Source organism: Lagenorhynchus albirostris, chromosome 15 (assembly GCF_949774975.1).
Source record: "Lagenorhynchus albirostris chromosome 15, mLagAlb1.1, whole genome shotgun sequence".
Lineage (NCBI taxonomy): Eukaryota > Metazoa > Chordata > Mammalia > Artiodactyla > Delphinidae > Lagenorhynchus > Lagenorhynchus albirostris.
In genome coordinates this window covers 67,654,955-67,677,888 of record NC_083109.1, presented here as the reverse complement: position 1 = coordinate 67,677,888, position 22,934 = coordinate 67,654,955, and the positions used below count along the sequence as shown (strand labels likewise).

Genomic DNA, 22,934 nt, shown 5'->3' with positions numbered 1-22,934 from the left:
CAGAGCAACAGTGTGGCCGGAACCCGGGTGCCAGGCACCCCTCGGGGAACACAAGAAGAAAAAGGAAGATTCATATATGTTTAATGTAATATAAAGGCAAGGAAAAGACAGTCCCGAATTCAATAGCAATATTCTGTACAATTCATATGGTGAGGTTGAGAGGGAAGGGGAAGCGGCCTCAGAACCCACACCGGGACATGTACAAAAATAACTTACACAGCAGCCCCACCTGCAGGGATGATGGAGCTTCCACCCCAGCCCCCAGGGCTGGGGGACACCCCATAAAATAGGGATCTAACCAGCGTGGGCCGAGGTGCTGGTGGGGGGGAGGAGGGTGCCAGTCCAGGGGGGTGGGGGGGCTACGAGGAGGCCTTGAGGCGGTTGGTGGCCGAGCGTGAACTCAGCAGCTTGTCCACCATGGTGCGAGCGTAGCGCAGCCGGCTGGCCAGCTCCTTGGAGCAGCCGTACTCCTCCAGGAGGCTCAGGCGGTACGTGCGGAAGTCCCGCTTCTCGTCGATGTAGGTCACGGCAGCCATCAGCGGGCACAGGATGAGTTTGGTGTGGTCCTGTGAGGGCAGGAGGGGAGCAGGTGGACGGACAGGGGGTTACTGGTGATTGAAGCTCCCAGCTGCCTGTGTGCCTTGGCGGGAGTAGAGGGAAGATATCCCAGTCGATGGTGGGGGGGTGGGGGGCATTTCACTCCCTTCTGCTGATGCTGCCAAGGACAGGTCCTGTGCCTTCCACTCCCCACCTAATGCCGTGGGCCACTAAGAGGCACAGATACCCGGCCCCAACCCTCCAGGGCTGCAGCTCACCTGGAAGAAGTTGATCTGCACGCAGCCGTTACTGAGGTGCAGAATGATGGCGCTGCGGGTGCGAAACCAGGTACGCAGGTAGGGTAGCCGGGCTAGCTCGTCACCTTCCCGGGGCGTGATGTTGGCACCCGCCTTCAGCAAGTGTTCGCTCATGTAGTTTCGGAAATACTTGAGGAGGGTGATCTGGTTGGAAAGTGAGGGAGGGCGTCCGGAGTTAAGAGCCTGTCCCCTGGCAAAGCCCTCACTCCCGGCCAACAGCAGCCCACGCGGGCCAGCCAGCACTCACCTTCTTTATCAGGGAGTTGGGATGGGAACTCACGGTGAGGTAGGACTCCGTGCCATCACGTTCGATGTACTGCAGGCTGTCGCCGTCGTTGTAGAGGATGAGGCGTGTTGAGTCGTTGAAGAGCACTCCCACGCTGTTGTCACACAGCTGGTACCCTAGCGGTAGGTGGAGGGAGGCCTCAGAAAGGGGGCAGGGGGCCGTTAGGGGCTGGGACTAGTGAGCCTGGGATGGAGATAGGAGAGTGTCGAGAGAAGAGGACGTGGGAGCCAAGAAAGGCAAGAGCCTGTAACAACTCGAAGGGTTGCTAGGTGGCACCTGAGCCACAGCTGGGAGAAACGTACCAAGGCCATACTTGTCCGAATAGTCCACCCACTTGCTGACCCAGAAGATGGGGATGCAGGCGGGATCCTCAGCCTCCTCTGGGACAGAAACAGACAAGAAGATCGATCAGCACCAGCCTCTTCCCCTCTGGTCCACTCAGGCGGCCCACACCAGGGAGCTCGGTCAAGAGGCCTGGAGGCCTCTGCCAGCAACAAGCTTAGACAGGCAGCACCGAAGCAGAAAGTTACAGTGCAGAGCGCCGAGTCCACTCATGCATTCAGCTGACCCATTTAACAAAGGCCCGCTGTGTGCCAGACACCGTTACAGGCAGCGAGCAATGACAAAACCCAGCCCTCCCTGAGCCTGCATTCTGGCTCTAGGGATAGAGACCAATCAAAACAAATGTTCACAGAATATGTAAGTTACTTCTATCATGGTGCAAATCAGTGAGTTTTAAATGATTAAAAAATTGTGAGAAGATAGACAATCCCAGATACGTGAAAATGTTATGTTCTGTGCATGTGACGATCCCTTCTTTTAAATACAATAAACAAATACGGAAACTTTAGAACGTGTTAGATGAGAAGTGTTGTGGAGAAACGAGGCAAGTAAGAGGAGTGGGGGCAGGGAGATGATCATGGAGGTGACTCTGGCGCAGACACGTGAAGGCAGGGAGTGTGAGCCTTGCAGTGATCCGGAGGAAGTGCTTGCCGGGAGAGCAAAGGCCCCGAGGCTGGAGCACATCTGGGTCTGTTATTTCCACTGTCTTGAAGGCTACAGAGGGATTCTCTGAGCAGAGGAGACAGTGCGTGCCAATGTATACAGGCAGCACATGGGGGTGCTGGAAGGTGGGGCGCTTGTGGAGACAGAACAGATGAGTCAGAAAAAGAAGGAAGCGGCCTGACCATGGAGGGCCTGGACCAGTAAGCTAACTTGTTTGCACTGTAACGTACAGGAAATGGGGGAAGTAAAGGTATTACGGAGCCAGGGGCCTGGACAAGCCACCGGCACTCCGGGGCTGACTTCCCTGCCCTCTCCAGACGCCCTGGCCCGCAGTGCCCACCTTGCCTCACCAGCCCCCGCTCTGAGGGCTTGGAGGCGTTGACGCTGTGCAGCTGCTGCAGCATGTCGCCGAGGTGGCAGTCGACCGCCTCGCTGGCCTCCCGCACCACTGGCTCCTCTTTTTCCCGGGCACGCTCCGGCATGGGGTTCTCTATGCCTGGAAGGAGATGAAACAGTCATTAGCTGGGCAAAAAGGCCGCAGGTTGGGAGGGCCCAGGATCCCCGGCCACAGCTGGTACTGCCCCCAGAGAAAAGCTCTTTGCGCTGCCACTGCTTTAGGTAGGTGCCAGGTTATTAGAGCAGCAGCTGCCCTGCTCATGTGACAGCACCTGGTACCCACTCATTGGTACCTCCAGGGCCAGGCCAAGCCCTGTAGGAAGGCTCATGGCCACACAGAGCCATAGAGCTTCGGACACTCAGACCTCTAACCCAATGCTGGGCCCTGCAGGGCACCTCTGGTCACTCAGGGAAACAGCTAGAAGGCACGAGCAGCTTGGAGCTGCCTGGCTTCAATCCAAGAATTAAAAGCATCTTTTGCATCCAGGAAAATGGAAGGGCTCAGTAAATCACAACCCATCAGCAAGATGGATTTAGCAGGCATTTAATGAAAACGTAAGAGATTTTTTCCACCCTAAAATTTGCTTTATGTACTTACATGTGACTGAAATCTGAAAAGACAGATACACACTGAAATTTTAACATCAGTTATATTTGGGTGGTAGAAGCATGGATGATTTTTATTGTCTTTAGGCTTAAATGTTTCTTTCCCCACCAACATGTGCTAGTTTTCCTTGTGTAATATGAAATTCTTAAGATATTTAAAGATATGAATTTTCAATTGAAAAACTCTATGCTGTGATAAGGACTTAAGTGTGGAATAATAACATATTTGGGACTTGCTTTAAAAACTCTAGCAAGGGAGCTCCCTGGAGGTCCAGTGGTTAGGACTCAGTGCTTTCACTGCCGGGGCCCGGGTTCAATCCCTGGTTGGGGAAGTAAGATCCCGCAAGCCATACAGCACCGCCAAAAAAAAAAAAACACAAAAAACAAACAAACAAAGAAACCTCTAGCCAAAAAAAGGGGAAGGTGGAAAAGATAAAAACAAGTATGGGCAAATGTTGGTAATTATTGAAAACAGATGATGAATAAATGGGGATTTATGTATTCCAAAAAAATTTCACCCTTATTTTGGCTACGTTTTGAAGAACGCTTTATGTTCAAAAATTAAAACCAAAAGAAAAGAAAAGCAATCCTTAAAATAACAATATTACATTATAGCTCCAAGATTAAATATCCATGAGTCCATACTGACACAAATAACCAAATAAATAAATGGGAGAGAAGTGACAGCTCTTCCTTACAGGAGAACTCCAATTAATGGATGTAGAAGGAACAAGAAAAGGAGAAAAGTCACCATTAGAATACCACAGTAATAACTGCTGCAGGCAAGATCCACCATGGATGCTAAAATCAGTAGGCTAAAGTCTGAGAAGAAATAGAATCCTTTCAAATTAACTCCTCACAAGGTATTAATTAATCACAAAAGGAAAAACAGTAACTCTGCACTGGAGGTACCACCTTAACCAAGTGATCACCAATCAAAGGGAATAGTAATATAACCAGTGAAAATATCAAAAATTAAAGCCTAAAGAAAAAAGTAATCCTTAAAATAGCAGTATTATAACTGAAACAAATGAACTCATATATTAAATTGGTGCTATATCCACACAGAGAAATAAAGTTTTTCAAGTGGCACTTTTTTTTTCAAGTGAAATATATTCCAAAGACAAATAGAACTGCAAGAAAATAAACATCATTTCATAACATACTTTATAGATGTTGAAAATTCATGTATATAATGTAAGGGAAAAAAATACAAGTATAGGGGCTTCCCTGGTGGCACAGTGGTTGAGAGTCCGCCTGCCGATGCAGGGGACACGGGTTCATGCCCCGGTCTGGGAAGATCCCACATGCCGCGGAGTGGCTGGGCCCGTGAGCCACGGCTGCTGAGCCTGCGGAGCCTGTGCTCCGCAACGGGGGAGGCCACAACAGTGAGAGGCCCGCGTACCACAAAAAAAAAACAAGTATAAAATTAAAGAAGTAAAAATCCTATAATATTATATTTAAATCAGAGACTTATAAATTACCAAAAGAAAATTAAAGTAGTAACTTCAGTGAAGAAAAAGATTGCTGTAAGAGAAGTTTCATCAATGTTAAATTTCCTGAACTTGATAACTGTGTCCTGTGCTGTGGTTATGTAAAAGAATTGTTTTTAGAAAATATACACTGAAGTATTAAGTAGTAAAGGCCAGAATGTGTACAACTTACTATCAGATGGTTTGGGAAAAGAAATTTAGATATATATATGAGAGAGATAAAGTAAATGTAGAAAAATGTTAATTGGTGGAGAAAAGGGGGAACAAGATACAGGAAGTTTTTATCTATTCTCACTTTTCATAATTTGAAACAATATCAAAATAAAATGTTCAAAAAGTGTGAATCAGAAATAGCAGCGTAAATTCAAGGTCCCCGCCCCCTTCCCAATTATGTATTTCCTAATTCTGTTCTCTGAAGAGATCTAGAAACAATGACAACCCAAACAATGGGATGTGGTTTTGTAAGAAAATGTCCATCCTTTTAAAGAGATGCATACTGAAGTTTATGGGATAAAATGACAAGATGTCTGGGATTAACTTCAAAAATACTTCAAAGGAACAAAAAAGGAGTGATGGAGCAAACATGACAAATCTTGATAAGTGTTGAGTCTGGTGGGGATGTGGGGTCTACTGCATTGTGCTCTATGTGTACACCTGAAAAATTTCAACATTTTTCCCCAAAGAACCATGCAAGGTGATATTAGCAATTTTTTTTTAAATACAAATTTTTCAGGCATGGCGTTCAGCCACTCTCTTCTTTTGGGGCATGACGGGTCTGATTCCGCCATGGTAAGGTCTGTCTTTCCTGACAGGGCTGTGGGGAAGGGCATTTTGCCACATGAGGATGGGGACCACGTATTCAAGGACTGGGGCCTGTCTTACCACACACCTGAGCTATGGGGACCATCCATTCACACACCTGAGGCCTAGGCTCTCTTGGGGTCTACCCAGACCCCGGTTTACCTTTATTGAGAACAGTGAGAGGCTTCCGGCTGTTGGGGTCCAGGCTACTGGGAGCAATTGAAAACCTGGGCGGAATGGTGAGGCAGGTGATGGGGAGGCGGGCAGGGATATAGCCAGAAGTGAAAAACTCGTCATCGAGCAGCTCCTGAATGGTTGGACGGGCAGTGGGATCTGTCTGAAGCATCTTCTGGATGAGGGAGGCGGCCACGGGGTTGATGTGCTGGAGCAGAGAGGGAGAGACGTAAGTAGGATGTGGTGGGGGACCCGAATGCAGCACTGCCACAAAGAAGCTGCAGCCCCGGCCCCGGCCTCAAATATGCCATGTTCAGCAGTTGAGTCTGGTGGGGATGTGGGGTGCCAAATTTCCACTAGCAGCTTTACTGAGTTCACAAATGTCAACCTAAGTTGTGAGAATGACAATTTCTCCTTCCTCTTGAGGTCACTTTTTCCCAAAATTTGCTCTTGCATAATTCAAGTTGCTCACCACTAGAGCAGCACTTGAGAACACAGGCTTCGAAGTCATAATGACCTGTTTTAAGTCCCACTTCTGTCCCTTAATACTGGCTGTGACAACTAACCCAACTTTCTGGGCCTTTGTAAATTCATCTATAAAATGGGGACACAGCACCAAGCTTGCTGCCCTGGTGAGGAGATCAAACCCAGTGCAGGTCAAGTGCACACTAATATTCTAGCATCAACTATGCACTTACTATGTGCCAGCAAAATATTCTAAGCACTTCATATCTATTAGCTCATTTAACCCTCACAGAAACACCCAGGGGGTGAAGATCTCTATCACCATCCCTCTTTTGCAGATGGGGAAACTGAGGCACAGAGAGGTTAAGTGCCTGAGAACACACCCCTATGAATGGTAGAGCCAGCACCCACACGGGGGCATAGTCAGCTGCCAACACCCACACTCGGAACCACTCTGCTCTGTCCAATAAGTGACCCTTTATGACAGATTCAGTCCATCTGTCCTTATGGAGACAGGGCTCTTGGCTTCACACAAGGCAAAGACACCAAACTGGAAAGCAGCCGTACGCCAGGTTGCTGCAGGCTATCCCTCTCAATGCACTCATGCTGGTGGTCACGAAGCACAGCAGTTCGCAATTCTGTGAGCGCTTATTGTGTGCAAGGTGCTCTGGGGTAAGGACTCCATTTTATAGATGGGAAACTGCAGCTCAGAAGATTCAGGCCATCTGTCTATTGCGATCTGGGTGCTAAGTGGCAGGGCCCATCTGAATCAAGACAGTCCACTTCCAAGGCTTAAGCAGCATGTCTCTGTCTGCCTTCTACTTCCTTTATGCTCTCTGTTTTACACACCTTTTGGTTTATCTGCCCAACCTTTTGAGAACCTACAAACTCTCTTCCCCAAGAAAAAATGCTTTTGTGCACATACGTCAGGTTTTGTATGCAATTTCAGACAAGGACCCTCTAAAGCTCTTATGGCTACCCTAGGGGTAGGACTGACCCACCTCTGTCCCCAGGATATGGCTGGGCTCAGTAAATAGCTTTGCGGGGGGAAAATTAAATAAAATAAATGTAAACTTAAAGTGTTTTTAGTCACCTTGGGAATACTGTACTCATTCTTCTTGATCCGGAGGTAGGTCTCTTTTAGGCAGGAGGTCTCGAAAGGTGGTTTGCCCACTAACAAGGTATACCTGTAAGCACAAGGAGGGATTTGGCTCAAGGCTCCTAACCAAAACCCAGATGCTGGAGGAATCCTCTCAGGGCCAGAAAGGAAGTCAGACACCTTCTGGACATTCACTATGACTCTCGGGTCCCGGAGGACAGTCCGCAAGTCCACTGAACAGCCCCAGGAGCCAAAACACTGGCAGGGAGGAGTCCTCAGTAGAATACAGGTGATGAGACTCGGTTCTCATGGGCCAGTGACTTTTCTGCTATAGCCTACACTACAGCACGGCTCCAGAGACTGCCAGCCAACACAAGACAGGTCAAAGCAAGTGGGCTATCTGCTCCTACAGAGGCAGCTCCACGGTTAATAGCTCTGTACTTAAGGCTGCAAGTTTTCATTTGAAAAAGTTCCACTGCAGTGAAGTAGGAAAGCCACTGCGACAACTCATTTCTAACTCTCCAGTACCCAGGGCGACCATGAAAGGGGTGACACCTGAACAGGCCCAACTCTCTGCCTACCACCCACCCACCTCTGATGGCCTTGATCCAGACAGACCACAGGACCTCCTCCTGCCAGCTATAACTCCTGGCCTAACTCCTCCCACCCACTGCTGCTTCCTAGATCAGTGGTGCTACTACTTTATTGTGCATGGAAAAGCTCAAGGGTCTTAAAATCCAGATTCTGACCCAGTCAGCCTGGGTCCTGAGATTCTGTGTTTCTAACAAGTTCCTAGGTGATGATGATGCTGGTCTGCCATATTTTGAATAGCAAGGGACTAGAGCAAGTTTGTGGAGACCTTCCCTCCCCCATTCCCCAGACCCATGGCCCAGGCTGCAGGAATCCTAAAGGATACACCAGTGAGAAGAAAAGATATGGAAATGAGGCTTCCTTTTGGATCAGTCTGTCCTCTGGAGCAGCCTTCCCAAAGGCAGAAAGGTCTACAGGATAAGGTCTGCCAGGTGAGACATCCAAAAAGGCCTCTGCTGAGGCTGGGTGGGTCCTGAGACAACTCCCAACTTACATGATACACCCAATGGACCACACGTCCACCTCGAAACTGTGCCCTTTCTTGCTCAGCACCTCAGGAGCTATGTAATTAGGAGTCCCGCACAGGGTCTTCTTCCGTTCCCCGTCATACTCGACTTTGGTTGCCAGTCCAAAATCCCCTGGGACAGAGGGAGGAAGAGGGGGGGACTCAGATGCTAGCCTCTGTCATCTGTCAATGCGGACAGCTGGTTCAGGTGTAACCATCAAGAACCAGGGAAGTTTGATCCCTCAAGCCTCTAGTTCTTGTGTGTAGCAAGGCGTGCTCAGGAATCCTCCCACCATGCTAGCCCCAGGGAGGGGCCTCCCAGAGACCCTCCTCACCCCCTCCCTTAGAAAGGAGGGCTTTGCTTCTAAAAGGGAACTGGTAGGGATAGCAAAAGTCACATGCCTTCAGGGATTAAGCAGGTAAATGTCAAGATGGCTACTTGGCAAGTTTGTGAGGAAGTGATAGGGAGGGGTGGGGATTGTGACAAAGCAGAGGGCACCTAAAGGGAACAGCTGCTTTTCAGTCCGACAAAGAGCTGCCCCTGTTTGTACTGCTGGAGCACCCAACTGTTTAAAAGGAGCCCCAAATTCAAAATCATGTCTCCCGATTTAAAAAAATGAAAACAAATTCAAATCCTTTTTTTTTTTTTTAAAATAATACTGTATAGGAGAGCACACACAACCAAAACTGCATCTGCAGGCAAGCCACTGGCTTTTGGCTCTTTGTTCTAAATTTCTGTACTAAAGAGAGGCTTCTAGAGGCAATCAATAGCCCAGACTTCCTACCATCCTCTTCCTCCCTCCCTTGTCTCCTTCCGACTTCCTCTCTCCCTCCCTCTCTCCCAGCTCCTCCTCATTCCCATAGAGCGTAGTGTCAAGTGTCTCTGCAGGCCCAGCTCCTCACCTATTTTCACCTCCAGATCCTCGTTCAGGAAGAGGTTGCCCAACTTGAGATCTCTGTGAATAACGCGGTTTCGATGCAGGTACTGGCAGCCAAGGACAATCTGACGCAGATAGTAGCGGGCCTCGGGCTCGGTGAGTGCTTTCCTCCGCTTGTGCAGCTCCAGGAGAGACTGGGCGGGGGAGGGAAGGAGGAGTGGGGAGTGGGTACTCAGGCCCAAGGCAGGGAGGGGGTGTCATTAGGTGAAGGCAGCCCAGGACCCTACCGCCCATTCCTTCTCCAGGACAACTGCGATGTAGACTCTCCCCTAAGCCAGGCCACAACCGTTCATAGCACCCCCTCTCCCACCAGCTCCCTCCCAAGTCCCTTACCTGGGACCCCTCTCTCAGCCCACTCCGGAAGCTCAGAGTCCCCTGTATCCCTGCCCCGGGCCTCTTCGCAGCAGCAGATCCCTTTCCTGACCCCTCTCCTCCCCGAAGCTACTAAGTCTGGCTCCAACTACTTTCTGCCTGACCCAACCCCACTCCGGAGGTTCGGGTCCACAGCACCCCTTACCTAGCAACTCCGGAAGCCCTGGCGTCCATTAGCAGGGTTCTCCCGCGACCCGCACCTCCCCCACTCAGCCCAACTCCCAGCGTCCGGGAGCCGCCTTCCCTAGAGCCAACCTGACCCGGGCTCCACTTAACCGGCACCCCCTCTCCTAGAGGCCCCAAATGCTAAGCACCTCTTTCCCCGAGACCTTCTCCATCCCCAGCTCGAGGTTCCCAGCACCTCCTCCCCAGCAGCTCCGGGTGCGGGCGCCCCAACCCCGGTCCCCAGGCAGCTCCAGTCCCCCAGCAGCGACACTCACCCTCCGGCGGCAGAGCTCCAACACCACGAACACAAAGTCGTTGTCCTCGAAAAAGCCGTGGAAGCCGACGACGTGCTGGTGAGCGAGGCTACGGTGAATGGATATCTCCATGGACATCTTCTCCTTCTGGTGCGGTTTGAGCAACAGCGACTTAGGCACGATCTTGCCCGCAAACACCTCCTTAGTGTCCGCGTCCGAGATCTCGAAGCACTTGGCAAAGCCACCCTTTCCCAGAAAGCGGCCCCGCAGATAGCGCCGCCGGCTGCGCGGGTCTACTAGGACCTCCGGGATCTCTTTCGCCGGCGGGGCAGCCGCCGGGGCTCCGGGAGCTGCAACTCCAGGGACCCCGACTTTCCCTGGATCGGCTGGTGCCCGCGCCAGCTTCCCTGCAGTTGCCGCCGCACTCATGTTCCCGGAATTGCTCAGCGGACCTAGCAAGGTCTGGGCAGAGGCTTGGCAGGGCTCTGCTCCTCCTCGAATTCAAACGCGGCGCCGGGAACGTTACAAAAGCCTACGCGCTACTGATTGGCCGCGGGGATTTAAAATCCAAACCCGCCCGCCGCGCGGCATTCTGGGAGCTCTCTGCACTGCAGCCGCCTTTAAACCCGTACCCAGCCCCTGGGGGAGAAGCTTGATTGACAGGGACTCGCGGACCGAAGACACGTGGGATGCCTGGGAAACCAAACCCGGTGCGGGGACGCCGAGATCCAGCCCCAGGAGGGGGGGAGTTAAAGGTTTTTCCCTTTCTTGGCGGCCGGGGAGCTCCTGCAGTTCACAAGCACCTCCTCCAGGAAGCTTTTCCTAGCACCTTCCTCCACCCCTCACGCCACCTTCTAGATTATAAACTCTGAGAACAGAGACCTGGCAGCGCCAAGAGATAGCTGGCAGAGCCCGAGTACCCACCTCCGAGGTCATCAACTCTCTTCCAAGTCACCCCAATAAACTAAAATCTAAGTAAAAAGAGGATGCTTGCCAGGCAAATGCACCTTCAAGACAAATTCCCTACTCCCCTCCTTCAAATAACGGCAGGGAAGACTAGCATCACCATCACCTGGGAGCTTGTTGTTAGAAAGGCCAAGATTCAGGCCTCAACGCAGACCTCCCAATTCAGAATCTACCCAGTGATTCCCACACATACTGAAGTTTGAAGGGCACAGTACCAGACACCACCCTCCCCCACCCCTGCCCCCAGGCCATTCTGCAAGACAGTTGTCTGGCTGGCTCACTGCTCTATTTCCCAGTGCCTAAAACAGTGGACCCTCAATTGTTCGGTAAGAGGGGAAGGATGGTTGGTTGGCAGAATCCCTGGCAAACTGGTAGGCCAAGGCCAAATTTGGCCTGCAGAGGTGTTTTGTTTGGCCTCCCACTTTTTAAAATTTGGATTCATTTACAGGACTTAAAAATCAAGAGAGCTGGGCTCCCCTGGTGGCGCAGTGGTTGAGAGTCCGCCTGCCGATGCAGGGGACACAGGTTCGTGCCCCGGTCTGGGAAGATCCCACGTGCCACGGAGGGGCTGGGCCCGTGAGCCATGGCCGCTGAGCCTGCGCGTCCGGAGCCTGTGCTCCGCAACGGGAGAGGCCACAACACTGAGAGGCCCAAGTACCGCAAAAAAAAAAAATCAAGAGAGCTCACATAAAAATTAAGATTTGTGGTTTTTCCTTAAGAAAAACCATTAGCTGTGGCAACTCTATGCCTACTTACCTTCCCAATTTGTCACAGTTCCCTGTTACCCCTCTTTGCCCATTTGTCTGTCTGGCTTCCGTAGATACTGGAATGGTAACCCTGAGAATTACCCAGGTTAGCAGCTCTGTAGCGTCCAATGGTGTCTTTGCTAGGACTTAGCAAAAGTCAACCATATTACAAGTATCTCTTTATCTGACTCCCAATAAACTGAGAGGCAATGAAGACCTCTTTCCTACCCCATGTCCTAAGCTCTCAGGACAATGCCTGGTAAAAAGGGGTGATTAAAATGTTTTCTAAATAAAAGCAAGTTGTTTTTTAAAACTAAGTTATTGGACTTCCCCTGTGGTCCAGTGGTTAAGGCTCCACACTTCCACTACAGGGAGCATATGTGTTTGATCCCTGGTTGGGGAAGTTCCACATGCTCTGCAGTGCTGCCAAAAAAATAAATAAAATTATGATTTTTTTATCCCTGTAGTGTGTAATATTCTCTTTTATCTTTTTATAAAGTTGAATCTATGTACAAAAAAAGTACACTAGGGCTTCCCTGGTGGCGCAGTGGTTGAGTGTCCACCTGCCTATGCAGGGGACGTGGGTTTGTGCTCCGGTCCGGGAGGATCCCACATGCCGCGGAGCAGCTGGGCCCGTGAGCCATGGCCGCCGAGCCTGCGCGTCTGGAGCCTGTGCTCTGCAACGGGAGAGGCCACAACAGTGAGAGGCCCGCGTACCGCAAAAAAAAAAAATATTTATTTATTTGGCTGCACCAGGTCTTAGTTGCAGCACGAGGGATCTTCGCTGCGGCATGCAGGATCTCTTTAGTTGCGGCAAGAGGGATCTTTAGTCGCGGCATGGGGGGACTTTAGTTGCGGCATGTCAGCTCAGTTGGGCATGCGGGATCTAGTTCCCTGGCCAGGGGTCGAACCCGGGCCCCCTGCATTGGAAGCGTGCAGTCTTAACCACTGGACCACCAGGGAAGTCCCTATACATATCTTAATGGGACAGCTCAGTGAATTTTCATAAACTGAACACACCCCATGTAAACAGCACCCAGACTGAGAAAGAGAACACGACCAACACGCCAGAAGTCCCCCTTGTGCCCTGTGTTGGGGTACCCCAAGATTACCTACCCCCAGTTCAATGATTCACTAGAAGACCCACAGGACTCAGCATATAGTCCTACTCACAGATGGCTATGATTTATTACAGCAAAAGGCTATGAAGCAAAATCAGCAAAGGGAAAATGTGTATAGGGCAAGATCCAGGGGAAACCAGGCACAAGTTTCCCAAAGTCTTTTTTTAGTGGAGTCACACAGGACACAATTAATTCCTCCAGCAATGACTGTGACAACATGTGTGAAATGTTATCTACCAGGGAAGCTCATTAGAGACTCAATGCCCAGGACTTTTCTAGGGGCTGGTCACGTAGGCACCCTCTGCCTAGCACACACCAAAATTCCACATTCCTGGAAGGAAAGCAGGTATGCAGCATCAACCACATTGTTTGCACAGTTTAGGCCCTGTGAGCAACTCTTATCATTTAGGGAATGGTGAGAACCCTCCTGAAATCCAAGAACCCAGATGCCAGCCAGGGCCAACATTGTGAGCAGGTCTTTCTAAGGAGAGCAGTCTCAGGCCTGCTTGATTAGCTCTCTTCTGCACAGTCCACCTCCTTGGCCCTTAAGGGCCAAATCCACTTTAGAGCAAAATTATTATCAGTAGGACCCCATACAAAAGGGTGAGACCAACCTGCAATATGGATCTCAGTTATGCCTTTCGTTCATGGAAAGGCAGCACTGGGAGCTTTCCTTTTCCTTTGTTTCTGAGAAACAAAGATCATAAATGCCCCCCCCCCCGCCACCCACTCCCCCACCACCCCGCCACTTCCCCAAAGCTCCCTAGCTGCCAGGTTCTGTTTTTTCTCATTGTTTCAAAATCAGCATGCCCCGCAGATCAGCAATCCTAACTTTACATTTTTTCAATCATCTCTTATTCTCATCCAGGCCTTTCATCCAGAGACCTGTATGCAAGAGGTACAGAATATTTTTGCAGATAAATATTTTAATACAGTTTAACCAGAAAGATATTCAGGAATTGATCAGGATATGTTATGGACTGAATTGTGTTTTCCCCAAATTTATATGTTGAAACCCTAACGTCCAGTATAGAATGTGACTGTATTTGGAGATATGGCCTTTCAAGAGGTGATTAAAGTAAAATAAGGTCATCTGGGTGGGCCCTAATCCAATATGACTGGTGTTCTTATAAGAAGAGATTAAGACACAGACACTCTCAGAGGGGCAACCATGTGAAGACACAGTGAAAAGGCTGCCAGCTGCAAGTCAAGGAGAGGGGCCTTAGGAGAAACGTGCCAACTCCTGCTCTTGGATGTCTAGCCTCTAGAACTCAGAGAAAATACATTTCTATTGTTTAAGCCATCCAGTCTGTGCTACTTTGTTATGGCAGCCCTAGCAAACTAACAGAGGGTGAAATCCTGAATTTAAAACATTTCAAAGTGGGTTTATATAAGCTCCCACCCCTTTTATCCAGAGAAAGCCTAGAAAAGATCAATCCCTTTCCAGAGACGGATATATCTGAATAATCCATCTACCTTACTAAGGTGTGTGTAGAGAGGGAAACGTGAGGAGGTAGAGTAAGGCTATCAGCCCATCGCAGTAAGCTGCAGCTAATCCAGAACGCCAAACACACAAATCAACAGCAGTGAGCTGCCCCCCAGAGAAGGCCCAGAGTCTGATCTGTCAAAAGCAGGCAGAGGGGTGGAAGTCCCTGTGACGTGCCCTCCTCCAACTTGCAGACTGTGGTAGGGATCACAAGTTAGGATGCAATTAGCCTCTGCATTAGATGTAAAGAGCTGATCAGCAGTTTGATTTTAGATGGTCCCATCAGAGAACAGGCCCCTTCCTACGGGTATTGTATGTGACCCAGCTGGTGCAGCCAGCATCCACGATGTATATTTTCATCGTTTAGAGCTCCACAGAAGGGGTCGTAATCTCCAGTGGTCCCAGGGTCTGAGTCCTGTTCACGGAGCCTGGGTCTGCTTTCAGCGCAGCACACCTCCTGCTGCGGCTGAAACTGCATGACAGCCAGGGTCAGGTTTCAGCTTAGAGTCAGGTCCAAGCAATTAGGATCAGTGCATTTGGGATTCCAATCAAGCCAGGTGCTTTCAGGACCAGCAAAGGCGTGCTGCAGTGCCGAACAGCCACGGTCCAAGTCCAAGTGACAAGCAAGGCTTCCTTTTTATCTTGTCAGTCTCAGAGTCCAAACTGACCCACTCAAAAACATGCACATCAAACTGGACAGCCATCAGGCTCTAAGGGTCAGATATTTGATTTCAACACGGCTTATTATCAATTTAACTGCCTTTTCAAAATCCAAATGTGTATTTCCATCCAGAGACTGCCTCTCCTTTCATGTTGTCACCCTCTTTCCAGAGGCTCGAACAGACACAAATCATAGGAAAAATCATCAGTTACAGAGACTTGTCCTAGTTCTAACACCCAAAGAATTTAAATTCCAACCCACCCCTTGATGGTAAAAGCAAGGAAGCTGTACCCCACCAATACCTTCTTCATTTTTGCATGTTTGAGATGGTTCCTCTAGCATTTATGAAATTATAAGCATGTAACATTTTAAATCAATTTTATCATATATCCAGATACAAGAACCACAAAATACAAAGCCATTTTTTAAAAACTTCCCTTTTTCTCTCATTGCAAATTTACACAAACCCCTAGTAGGAAATTCAGCATTTATAGGGCTATCATTACAGGCCTGCAGTGTTAACTCTTTTCTGCACAGGCCCCCTTTCAATTACAACGCCTCAAGGGTATCCACTATCATAAGGTATGATTTATAAGGAATGGATTCAACCAATTAAAAAAAAGTCAGGGAACTCCCTGGTGGTCCAGTGGTTGGGACTCTACTTTCACTGCTGAGGATGTGGGTTCGCTCCCTGGTCGGGGAACTAGGGTCCCGCAAGCCATGCAGCGCAGCCGAACAAAATTTAAAAATTTTTTAAAGTTAGACTGTTTTTCATGCATACATTCAAAGGCCTGTTGAGTACCCACTGCATGTATGTTTTATTTATTCCATTTAGGAACATTTACTAAAAAAATGATGAAGCATTGAAGAAACTTTAATTCCCTTTCATCCTTTAACAGCTGTTTTCATATTCCCTTCTAGTCCTTGTCAACATGGACTTTCAATTTTATATAGCTGCAAGTGTGCCATGTTAATACAATCTATTTGCATAGTACCAGTAATACTACTACTAACAGTGAGCCCTATGGACTTACTATACGTCAGGCACGGGGCTAAGAGCTTTACAGAGATGATCTAATTTAAGCCATACAAAGACCCTAGAAGAAAAGGATTACTACTCCCATTTGAAGATGAGGAAATGAGCACTTGTACATTAGGTTACCTGCCCAAGGTCATGTAGCCAGGAGATAGCAGAGCTTGAATTACAACCCAACTCTGCTGACTCCAAAGCACACCTGTCTGTACACTGCCTCTCAGGGCCTTGTTGTTCTGGCAAGAACCAAATCCCAGACTCATTTGGTTCACTCACTCACTTGCACATTCACTCCTACCAAAAAGCAAATACGATGTGTTGGTTAAGCTCATGAACTTAAGAAACCCTGGGTTCAAACGCTGTGTGACTTCAGGCAAGTGACTTAACCTCTCTGTGCCTCAATTTCCAGGTCTATAAAATGGGGATAATTACTGTGCCCATCTCCTAGGATTCCAACTAGGAGATGACATGCCTATCTCCTAGGGTTTTTGTGAAGAGATTCTATGAGGACAGTACTTCAAACAATACCAAGCACATGGCTGTTGTTGTTGTTGTTATTATTATTATTACTACTGAAATAAAAAGAACCTGTACCTATTCCCAGGAAGCTCAAGAGTCTTCAACAGAAAAAAAAAAAAAAAAAAAGAGTCTTCAACAGGACTTTTCAGTTCCTGGGTCTCTCATATTTTCTTGTTCTCCCCTCTCCTCTGGCCATACTGCTACCTCAGGCTCTTGCTACTTCCACCAAAAATCAGAAAGTGCACCCAGCAGACACCAAAGGCTGAGATGAATGCAGCTGAAGAGACAAGTTGGCAGGGCCAAGAAAACCCACGGGCTTCAGACCTAAGGTTTGAAAGTCAGAAGTGTGGACTCCATTCCTGTGTCTCTCTTTCTTGAATGATTTTCATATGCATGAACCATGTGCCTGATGCCCAATGGCCTTGGAGATACAGAACAAGCTATTTAGTCTCCTCGGGGAAGCAGGATGTCCTGTGCTACCTCTTCTTACTTCAGGGTCCAAGTCAGAGTGCATAATGAAAGCAGGTGTGGCCAACCCGCCAGCAAAAACTTCAGGAAAGCAAAGGACTAACACTGACAGAGCAGAAAGTGCAGTCCTCAGGGCCAAGTGCTTTGCTGCATAAAACATGGACTTTGCAGTCAGATAAGACTTGGCTTTGGGGCTTCCCTGGTGGCGCAGTGGTTGAGAGTCCGCCTGCCGATGCAGGGGACACGGGTTCATGCCCCGGTCCGGGAAGACCCCACATGCCGCGGAGCGCCTAGGCCCGTGAGCCATGGCCGCTGAGCCTGCGCGTCTGGAGCCTGTGCTCCGCAATGGGAGAGGCCACAACAGTGAGAGGATCGCATGCCGCAAAAAAAAAAAAAAAAAAAAAAAAAAGACTTGGCTTTGATTCCAGCTCAGCCATTTATTAGCTGTGTGACATTGGGCAAATTTACTTAACCTCTCTGAAGATCGGTTCCCTTGTCTGTATAATGGGCTGTAAAAATCCCTACTTTTTTGACAGTTGGGAGGAGTAAATGTTTTCTAATAAGTGCCTGGCACCCCATAGATGCAAAGCAAGGAAGGGTCAATTCTTTTTCCCAACTCCTCTTTCTGGTGAACTGATTATAAAGGGAAAGATGGTCTTAATTTCACTTTTAATTAAAAAATATATATATATAGGAATGCTGCACCTTATACAATAGTTTCACTTTCTAATAATATCAATAGTATAAGGTATACCTAATAGTATAGTACACCCAGTATACTATAAGGTGTATCATTCCTAATAATAGTAGTCATAACTACCATTTACTGAGTGCTTACCCGGAGCCCGTACTCATGCGTCTCATGTACGAATGCATTTAAGCATCATAATGACCCCTACACATCTTCCCCATTTTAAGGATGAGAAATCTGAGGTTCCACAAGGTGAGATAACTTGCCCAAAGTCACAAGGCTAGAAAACAGCAGGGTGGGATTTGATCTGCTGCCCCCAGCATCCACACTCTTCACCACTATGGTGACCCTCAAGAAGGGCCCCTCAGGCCTCCATCAGAGAACTCTGTTTTGTTTTCCGGGCTAAGCTGTAAGATCCCTATGGGCAGGGACTGGCTCTGTCTCATTCTCCACTAGGGCAGTACCTGACACTCAGTATTTGTTAAATGAATAAATGAGTGATGTAGCCTGTGGTCAGGGCGCCCCCCTCCTAGCCCCAAGGGGCAGCAAGTACACATTCTACAAAAACACAGTCCCATCACTGGGGCTCTAGAAGTGTTTCAGTGATCATGGACTTATGGGAACTGGTCCAAGCTGGCAGGACATTTTGCTGACACCAGTTCTGAAATAACCAGGCCTCTGAACACATTGCTCCAATATTGCCAATGCCATTTCAAGGGTCTTGCAGCTCCACAGCAGCTACCTATAGGATATCAGTCAGCTAGATATGACCCCCTAGTTTTGTTAGATGCAATCTCTCCTGGCAAATGGCTTAGGGTGAGTCAGAACGTGGCTGGAGCTCCACGTTCTGGACACACTGTGGGCTCACACCAGCCAGACCAAGACACCAAGGGAGGCTTCCCTAGCCATCAGGATCGCTGCTTTATAGCTGAGAAACTTCCAAGGATGTGTTAATAGGAGCAATGTTTGTCTGATTCATTTCAAGTCTGTCATCACCCAGATGGGCCAGAGTCACTAAGAAAGGCACTGTGGCCTCGGCTCTAAGTGAACTGGCTCATGCAGAAGTGACTAATTCAGAAGCCACCACAGATCCCAACCAACCACAAGGGCCCTGTGCAGCCACGTGAAACAGAATCGGTCAACAGGAGGCTCACAAGTCAATTGTTCAACCTGTTCCCTGCACCCAGGATCCTGCAATGTGAGACTTATCTGGGGTAGGGTGGGGACCAGGGGTAGGGGGACTCACATCCAGGTAATCAACCATGAAGTATGTGCCGGATACACACAGGCTCACGCCTGTCTCCTCAGGAGCTCACAGATAGCATGCACTCAGACAAGAGCACAGGTACGTAACTAGAATTCTACCGAGACCTTGACAAGGGCCCTTCCATAAGGTGCTATGGGGCCCATGAGGAAGCAGCTCCAGGCAGAGGAGCATCCTCCAAATGGCTCTTTATTGAACACTCCACTTTGGCTAAGCAACATCCTCTCTGTGTCCCCAGTCCAGGCCCAGGTACCCCTCAGGAGGTACTCCCTAAGACCAAGAGTAGTGAGAGATTGGGCAGGGGATAAGGCTGGGCAAAGAAGACATCTGGAGAAGGGGAAAAGGTCTGAACTAGACACCTGATGATTTTTACTGCCTGGCACCCATTCATCTCCTCTTCTGGTAAAATCACCCCCACCACAGCCACCAGGCACCAACTCTCAGTCCATGTGGGTATGTGCCCCAGGCCCAGCCGATCAGTGTATTCCATCTTCCTGGCCACAGTGGTTACTTGAGGCTGGATACCTCCAATCTGGACCAGTGAGAGCCAGGTCCAGGGGTTCTGTCAGAGAAGGGGAGCTCTTTCTACCAATAACTGGAGCTGCAGCATCACATTGTGAAGGCTTGAGAATGAAGCCAACTCAGAGAAAAGCAAAGTCAAGAGCTGAAGAGAGACAGGTCCCTGATGACGCTTTTGTGAGTGCTGGGATCCAGCACAAGGGCAGCTCTAGACTTGGCCTTATCAGCTACATGAGCCAATAATCCCCTCTCTGCCCTAAGCCAACTGGAAAGAGTCCCAACCAAGGTCTCTTCCATCTCCACTCTTCTAGGAGTATTCTGAGGACAAAGCGACTCTCTTCTCTGGGGTTATAAAGTAATTGTCTGGTGAGAGATTGTCCCTGGGGTGAGAGCCACCATGGAGACAGAGTCCAGCTGGCTTTTCCTAGGATACACACAACTGTCAACACACTTTCACACAGTATCAGTCCATAATTATAGACTCCTTGGCTATTCGTAGTAGCCATTGTTTTTGTCTTCCCAGCACCTTGTTTTGGAAATGGACTCTGCTGTTTCTCTACAATGCAGGGATGGAAGAAAGGTCATGACCCAGATCAGGTTAATCATAGGGCCACACACTATTGGCCACAGTGGGCTCACGACAAACCAGTAAGAACCTTTCTCTGGAATTTTCCAAATTAGAACTGGAGGGAAGAAACCTTTCTTTCAGGGTCACCAAGCTGGAAGGATGCAAATCTGGAGCTGTAAGCTGCCACATGCCCTGATGCATGGAGAAAGCCCACTTGCAGCAGCAGAAAAGGAAGCCAACACACAGGCCTGGGGGGGCCGGCTTGCTGTCTCCCCACGTCCACTCTCTCCCTCTCCTTCTACTACCAGAACCTCCCTCCTCAGAGTTTTGGCTGCTCAGCTAGACACTAAATTTACAGCCTCTCTGGCAGCTAAATGTGGCCACATGACAAGACAGTAGAAACTTGGGTGCCTGATGACATTTCCCTGGACCACCTGCCTATTGCTGCACTGTTAGGTTAGTGAAAAATAACCTTCTCTTTCATATTCAAATAATCTTCTGTATTTTGATGGTTCGCAGCCCAATCTATACCACTACTAATGTGAAGGTGAAAAAGATATAAAAGCAAAGAGCCCTGATGGGGTTTAAATCCTTGGATATAGTTGTCCCTGCAATGATAAGTTATCACTTATGGGGTGCTTCTAAGTGCCAGGAACTGCCCACAATGTTTACATGCAGTACCTCATTTAATCCATTCCAATTCTATGGGGTGCTACTGTCATTCCTACTGTACAGCTTACAAGGGGAGGGCATAGACAGATTAATTAACTTGCCCAGGGTTCACATTACATTGCTTCTCAAGCTAGTCTTTTCCGTGATTTGTTGTGTAAGCCAATAAAGTCCCTTATTTTGCTTAAATTGGTTCAAGCTGGATTTCTGCCACTTGCAACAAGCGTTCTAATTGGATTTTTGTCTAATCTAGTTTCTGTGTTCCTTTATAGAGTGCAACCATGTGGTATAGAACTGTATGATGCAATTTAATGACTGCAAGCAGGATAATTCTCCCAAGAAACTGGCTCCCATTTAACTAGTCAGATCACAATTGTAGCTGCAAGACAACAGGGCCCATAGCAAGAAGACAGTCTTCTCAGAGGGAGCATTAGGTTTCCTGCCTGTGGCAGACATTGCCGGATGGGTCAACAATACCCATCCCCAACCCCCTTTTCCTTGCCTGCCTGAAAATGCTTTCTGTACAGCAAGGGCTGGTCAAATGATCCAATTTGGGCAATGAAAGGTATTAGAACATGGAGGGATTCCTGCATAATGATTAAAAGTATGGGCTCTAGGGCCAGAATGCCTGGATTCACCATCACCTTAGCTGTAGAAGTGTGGGCAATTTACTTTACCTCTGTTCCTTCGGGAGGAAAACTGGACCTACCTCACGGTTATTGTGAGGATTAAAGGAACTAACAAAGGTAAGAACTCAGAAGAGTACTTGGTACATGGTAAACACCATAAACGTTAACAGTTGTTATTTTTATCACCTGTCTGTGTCAAAATGGAACAATCTATAAGGTACTGTTAAGTAAAAGCAGCAAGGTGCAGGACAGCACATCTAGCATGTGCTCGCATCTGTATGAATACGGAGGTTGGTGTGTATGTGTATATCTGCTTGTGCCAAGCGCAGACTAACCACTGGTAGGACAGATCAAAAACTGTTCTGAAAAAAAAAAGAAAAGAAAAGAAAAAAACTGTTCTGAGGGCTTCCCTGGTGGTGCAGTGGTTGGGGGTCCACCTGCCGATGCAGGGGACGCGGGTTTGTGCCCCGGTCCAGGAGGATCCCACATGCCGCGGAGCGGCTGGGCCCGTGAGCCATGGCCGCTGAGCCTGTGCATCTGGAGCCTGTGCTCCGCAACGGGAGAGGCCACAACAGTGAGAGGCCTGCGTACCGCAAAAAAACCCACAAAACTGTTCTGAGTAGTTGTCCCTGGGAAGTAGAACATGGGACTGGATTCTGGGTTGGGAAAATCTACTTCATTGTAGGTCCCTTCTTTACTAACTGGACTGGATTTTTGGAATCATGTACTCAAATTACTTAAAGATTTTTAAAATACTCAGAAAAAAAACACCCCATTTTCTCTTAATTTTGGTTGTTCACCAACAAAATGGACAGTCAAAAGCTTATATGTCAGTTATATCTCAATAAATAAATTTAAAAAGAAAACGAACAGTTAGTCGTATAAAGTGGCAAGCTTCCTTTTGCAGGTATTCAAACACAGGCTGGAAGGGAATCTGTCAGACACGCCCTGGAAGATTTCTCTAGGAAGCAAGAGGTTAGCCTAGGGCACATCTAAACTCTGCCAACTACAAGATCCACCTTTTTGGTGGCACAAAAGGGGAAGGGAGCTGGCGGATATGGCTCCCCAAAAACCTGCAACCATCACAGACTGCTGGTATCAGGACACAGCAGACTGTCCCATCGTACCAGGGCAGACCTAAAGAGCGTGGGCTGCAGAGCCAGGCAGACATGTATGTGACTTCTGGGTCAGCCACTTCTTCACCACGAAGACTGGAACAAGTTATCTAATATCTTTGAATTTTTTCCTCATCAGTAAAGTGGGGATAACGTCCAGCTTACAGGGTTGGTGTGAGCCCTAGGTAGGCAAGTGAATATAAAGCCCGCAGAAGGGCACCAGGCACACAGTGAAGTGCCCACGAGAGGCTGCCATCGCTGGAGGTGGACAGTGATCACCTTCAAGTGACTTGTTTCATGTGTCAATCTTCTAATGTACAAACATAAAAGTGACAAACCAGAAAGCAGTTTTACATTGAACTAGCAGAGATGACTACATACAGCTCTTTTTGCAAACCCCATAACCAGATATTAAGTCAAGACAGCTGCTGCTAGATACTAACCTTCAAGGCTAAACTGTCCTACCCCATTCACA

At 48.5% G+C, this 22,934-nt stretch overlaps 1 protein-coding gene across 1 annotated transcript; it reads right to left on the bottom strand.

The window, feature by feature from the left end:
• Positions 1 to 64: 64 nt before the first annotated feature.
• Positions 65 to 13,543, bottom strand: PLK1 (polo like kinase 1). The gene is made up of 10 exons (XM_060123570.1): positions 10,026 to 13,543; positions 9,179 to 9,347; positions 8,264 to 8,408; positions 7,174 to 7,267; positions 5,604 to 5,823; positions 2,486 to 2,641; positions 1,443 to 1,520; positions 1,102 to 1,256; positions 816 to 998; positions 65 to 566 (listed from the first exon to the last, which is right to left on the bottom strand). The coding sequence occupies exons 1-10, from the start codon at positions 10,431 to 10,433 to the stop codon at positions 360 to 362; spliced, it is 1,815 nt and encodes a 604-aa protein (XP_059979553.1). The 5' UTR covers positions 10,434 to 13,543; the 3' UTR covers positions 65 to 359.
• Positions 13,544 to 22,934: the final 9,391 nt, after the last annotated feature.